Here is a 6,000-nt window from a genome sequence, read left to right on the forward strand (position 1 = left end):
CTGGGAAACAAGCTTCTGAATATTCAATTTGCTAAGTACCATATTTGGAACAACAAGAGCGAGGGCTTTCCAAATATGGTACTTAGCACTGAAACATTCAACCAATCAGTTCGCACTGAATATTCGGAAGCTGTGAACGTGCGTTACACGTTTCAACTCTTATGGGTTTCTGCCTTTACCCAATTGCTCAATAAATTATCTCAGTCATAAAAGTAGTACATGCATTAAGCCATAGTTTAATAGGTAGCAAAATTAATAACCAAAAAGGACATTGTGGGAGCTCTTAACCATATTTAACCGCGTTCTCAAATCATTAGTCATTATTTTTTAATTTGTTTAACCTTTTGTATTATCACGCTGCGGAAATTCTCATTCAAGTTTATCCAAAGTCATTGGCCATAGAGAGGGAGTCATTACGTGGGGGATACTCTTCATCTGAATAACCACCAAGAAGAGTACTGGCAGTTTTAAATAGCTTCCTTTGGTTATCGCTGTTCTTATCAATAAACGTTTGTAATAATTACGTCTAGCTTGGTCAATTAGGTGAACAGTACGGTTAGTAGCTTTGACAAGTAACTCTTTATCTGATGAAAGACGTTTTCTTCTCCATACATGCTCACGTTTTCAAGATAGTTGTTTTGCCGTCTTAATTTCATCATTGAACCACGGAACACAAAGGTGCACAGTTATGGTCGTACTAATTAAAGGAGCGTGTTTATCGAGTAAATCCGACAAGGTAGAATTATAGCAAGTCATTAGATCATTAATAGCTTCTGGTGGTTACAGGCAGTGTGGCCGATCTAATATCCCTCTTGAAAAACTCAGTATGAATGGACTTAATTTTCTTATATCGCACTTCTCTCGTCAATAACAGTGGCTTTCTATCCCGTCGCCTTGCATAATACCATGCAATGGTCTGACATAAAGCAGTCCGAGATTGGCGTGGTCAGAACTATATTGTCTAATTCACAAGTTATTATTAAATCGAAAGTGTGACCCGATTCATTTGTTGGTGTTTTTACACATTTAGCACCATCAATAGACCAATTCGGCTAACTCAATGTTGTACCCAATTCAAATCTCTCGGGGTTAAGATTCTTTGTGTGTGGAATTTGCATGACAATGAAGCATTCACATTTAAGTGATATGGAAATCTTGGAACAAAACGTTTTATTCCCAGAGGATTTGAATTGGGTACAACATTGAGTTAGCCGAATTGGTCTATTCCAACAGATCTATAAACTTCACATCTTCAGCATTATTGTTTACATCCACATGAATATTCATGTGACCAGTTATCAAGAGAGGTTCAGCTAGTTGACAGTACAATGGACTCCAAATAATTAGCAAATTCATTCAGAAAGGTAGACACCGTGACATGGTGTGTTGAAGAATGCGTGATGCAATAAATATAATCACCAATCTTATTTTAAACGAGTCCCAGCGAACCTCAAGTTCAACAAATTCAAAGGACGGCATGGGGTCTGTTTTTCCTAACGATACAAGCAGCCCCTCTCTAGCAACCAAAGCAATACTACCTCCTCCTCTAGAAGTATGTGGGTAATCATAGATTTTATATCCGCAGCCAAGCATTCAGCCTTAAAAGCTGCATCATTTGCTGACAACCAAGTCTCAGTTAGGGCACACAAATCAACTCTCTTTTCGCATAAATAATCATGAAACGTAGCTGTTTTGTTGCGGATATATTGACAGTTCCAAAGACACATGAGTAGTAGACTTTGTTGCAATTGTTATTGTTTTCGTGAAAAAGTATATCAGTGAAATCTTGGTGATTTATCTCCATGTTATTTCGTCGTTGATTAAGTCGATTTGTTAACCGTACTGGGATCCATTTGTGATTTCCAGATTCAGGACTGGGAAGAGGATGTAGATTCTCACTTAATAAGATAGTGAGCACTAAATAGTTGAATGTAGCAACAGAGTTCGGATAATATCATATGTGGGATGCAAACCATTTGTTTTTAAATGAAAACTTTTGTATTTACCGTTGATCACACAGAATAGTCGAGATCCAGTGCGCTTTGTTACAGGATACAAAGGGCATTGTTGGGATGGTACGCTTGCAGGTAATGACTGGAAAATTATATGGGTTTCCTGAGAGTCATTCATGCAAATTTTGACATTTTCAGCCCTTGAACGATTCTCGGTTCTAAAAGGCAAATATGAAGAAATCAGCTTTTCGTCGGCTGTAGCTTCTGTATGATGATGCCAGATAGGCCCAAAGACACTTTGTGATCTTATTTTGCCAGGACAGCATTTTTGATTAATCCATAAGCCGTTTAAGAGTAGATTCACGATGATTCTTACGTATCTTCTTACTGCATGGCTGCAGTAGCCCATGCATGCAGCTCCCTCGAAATACAAAACATCGACTTTGTCTGTTGCTCTAGACATTTCAGAAAGTGATTTCATGGCTGACAAAACCCCGAAAAAGATCGTTAAAATTGGTTAATTTTTCTTTGTGGGTTTTCGTGTTATTTTATTTATTGACAATTTATTGGAAGTTATGCGCCGATCAACTCGAAATTTAAACATTCCCCACCCCCCCCCCCCTCCCCCCGGTATTTGACCTTTTGAAGATTGGATCGTTCAAATTCCGGCCCCCTTGGGCCAAAATGGTGTTGAAATGCCCTACCCTATCGTCAGATTTCTCTGTCATACCCTACTGAAGAACTATCGTCGTCGGTTGCTGCCGTCTTTAATGAAGACCTTTTCAAGACCTTTTTGTAAGCCAATCGCTCACAAATGCTACATCTCTTTAAACACTTCCATCTCGTCCAAACACATGTTTTATAGTGTTAGCGACTTTGGCGCCCGAAAAAAAAATCATTTGAAACCTGACATTTCTGGTTCAATTTTCCCCACCGCACGCAGGCAATGGTGAGGAATTTTTCGTTTGTCTTCGGAGACTGGTTTTAAGGCACATTTTCTGTCCAAATGAAGTATGAGGTGAGAGTTTTGACTTTGATGTGTGATGTCCTTCCATTCTTAACATATCAAAAATTCCTCACACGTTTTTGAAGTGCATTCATCTGTGACTAAGATGCAACAAAGTGCAGTTATTTTGGCAATAAAGTGAAGGGGCAGGAGCTTCTGCAGCAGACTTGTTCGTTCTGAGTTTGAGGCCTTAAAACTAAAAGGCAATATTAAATACCAAAAAACTTTATACAAATAATTCAATCCATTAGCTTTCATATGATATGTAGTTTGACCCTCTACAAAAATAGTGGTGTGACCTAAAGACTTTGTCACACATGACTTAGGAAGTAACTTTGTCATTACTTACACATGGCAATCCAGCTGAGAATCAACCTTTGATACATTGTTTGGTTTTCTTTTGTACGCTGTGGTTAAATCTGATAGAGCAATTTTTTTTTAACGTTTTCTTTTTTTTAGAGAAACGTTCTAGCGCCAGCCTGTTTTTCGTCTTTTCAAAATGTACTTTCATTACTTTATTTTCTTCCTCTTGAGTGAATAGTGCTTTTGTTACTGACTGACGCTTGAAGTGCAGAAACAGGGAGTTCATTTAAGAGCAAAAGCATTCGCAGATTCTAAAAAGTGCTACCCAAACGCGGACAACCGTGGCAAAGTCTGTCCCATCTGTGCCATTTTATTAAAACCTAGCCAGGGCAGGTGGCATGATAAACCAGTCAGAAGCAAAAAATCAGAGAAGCAGCGGAAAACCCAAGTGTTAGATCCTGTAATGATTCTTTTTTCGGATGTTATGTCATTTTCCCTTTTTTTTTTTTCGTGCTCGGATTGTTAGCCTTTAGAGGCATGGTTTTAATATCAACCAATCAGGACGGCCGTTCGCTCCGTCGGGGTTGATTGCAGGTGGTTTTTCTCTCTTTGTTTCCGTGAGTCACTCCCTCATTTTCTCATTTGTCCTCGATCCATTTACCCTTTCACGTGCTTGTTTCTTATCACGAACGCGAAATCGTTTAACTACCTCCAGCTACGCTGACCAGAAGCAAGTTTACTTACTAATGTGTTCTGGATTCTGTTTTTTAAAAGCCCTTTAACTTCTCGAGTAGAAGTTTTCAAATATCCTTTTTGTCCCAAAATGTTTTGTGGATTTTTAGAAACTGATGCCAAGCACAGGGTAAGGATTGAATTGATGGTGAGCCTTTAAAGAACTGGCTTTTGGTTTTCAGTCACTGTTGTGTTAAGCAGATAGCGGTTGCTCATTAACCGGCTTTTCTGACTAAGTTGTGTGTTCAAGGTGCTAGGAATTTAAGCAAGATTTTTTAATGTAAATCTGGGGTTTGCATCAGCTAAGAATGGTAATAATAACCCCGATATTTTCCTTGGTACCCGTTATGTTAGAGCTGTGTTAAGTACTTTTCAGCTGTCAACGCCTAACAATTTTTGTCCTGCCTTTGCAGTCAATGCGGAAGCAAACATCCCATTTCGGCCGACTGCCCTGCTTCAGCCATTTCGACCTGCCAGCACTGACCTAAGGGCAGAATCTCATAGTTCCTGTGAAGTCTCGGAGCACTTCTCTTCTGAATCCTCACCACCGGACACATACATCGGTGACCCCTTGAATTCATTCAAAATGAAATCGTCGGAAGTGACAGTGCCAGATCGTGAGCCGTCTGTCATCGAAGAATCGGGAAGAGAAAACTCTGAGAATGTTGTGTTTCCTGGTTACGTTGTACGGAGGAGAGGATCTATTTTAAAACCCCCAAACACTAAGGTTTGTGTTTTAAGCAAAAGGTTTTGTCTAAATGATAAAAAGGAGAGAATTCATCGTGTGTTCAAAATTGAATATTTTTTATCGGCGCACATAAAATACCCAAACCCGAAGACCTTCAGAACTGACAGACCATGTTGGTTAGGCCGTGAATAAGAAATCTCGTGCATGCACGCTTCAGTACCTTAGAGGTGGATCTGTCTTGATGATGTCTAAAAACATTGAGAGACATGTTACTTTTGGCACTTACTTTATTCCCAGTGAAGTGGTATTGCAGTATCTACTGGGCATGCCGAGTGGTTGTGAAATACGTCTTACACTTTGAACTGCGGATTGTGTTGTTTTTAAGTGGAAGTTCTCATAACAGTTAAGAGAGCAACTTAAATACCTATGAAACTAAAAAGAAGCCTTCAAAAGTCTAGGCTTTAACAGGACTAGGCTGACAACAGTGCTTTACTCCTCAACCATCTGTGTCACAATAAATCCATCTGGCCCCAGTTGTTCAAAACTATCCATTGGATGACCCAATTGGCTTCACTACGAATTAGCCGCTGGATAGTAATTTATCCAGCGGATAGCGCTATCCATCGTTTGAACAAATGGGCCCTGTTCTTCGAAAGCCAATTAACTTAATACAGGATTAGCGTAAACGTTTATGTTTTCATCTTTTTGGTGAAAGTTTCTGTTGTGTTCTTCACCTCACAATGATTCTACAAACACAGTTTAATTTAAATGGGAAACATCCAACATTCAACATCCAACCTTTTACATAGAGCGAAAAGCAATAGATATATACATATTCTTAAATCCTAAAGGAATACAGGGGTAACAAAGTAATTAAGGTCCTATTCAATCGAACAAAGGATCAAAGTTGTACACAATAGACCATTTCCGAGTTCATGACTGCCTCCTCTTCAAAGCGAGTCTAAGTGCAAAGTTTTTGTGATGGTAATAAGTTCTACTTTACATACGAATGAAAACTAATTTACATAAGAAATACTTCGCACTTAGACTTGCTTTGAAGAGGAGGCAGACATGAACTCGGAAATGGCCTATTGTACACAACGATCAGTCTACACAATACTGAATCAGTTCCACAACAGTTTCTTTTGCCTATTTTTGTTTTTGAAGATTGACTTCTTCTAATGTAAAGTTTTGGGAGTAGAAAAATAAACTCCTTGGTTAATTTTTAATCTGGGATTGGCGTTAATCGGCTTTTGAACAACCGGGCCCTGGGGCCTGGAATTAACACGATGGAGACGGCAACCAAGTTTCATTTAAAG

The 6,000-nt window shown here is 39.0% G+C and overlaps 1 protein-coding gene across 3 annotated transcripts in view; it reads left to right on the plus strand.

The window, feature by feature from the left end:
• Window positions 1-6,000, plus strand: part of LOC138013560 (uncharacterized) — a 60,797-nt gene that overhangs the window by 20,149 nt on the left and 34,648 nt on the right. Inside the window, exon 5 of one of the 3 annotated variants that reach the window (XM_068860668.1) lies at window positions 4,407-4,720. The exons of the other annotated variants lie outside the window; for them this stretch is intronic. Coding sequence (XP_068716769.1) covers window positions 4,407-4,720 — 314 coding nt within the window. The remainder of the gene's footprint in view (window positions 1-4,406; window positions 4,721-6,000) is intronic. 3 annotated transcript variants of the gene reach the window in all.

The sequence above is a fragment of the Montipora capricornis genome, chromosome 8 (genome assembly GCF_036669925.1).
Source record: "Montipora capricornis isolate CH-2021 chromosome 8, ASM3666992v2, whole genome shotgun sequence".
Lineage (NCBI taxonomy): Eukaryota > Metazoa > Cnidaria > Anthozoa > Scleractinia > Acroporidae > Montipora > Montipora capricornis.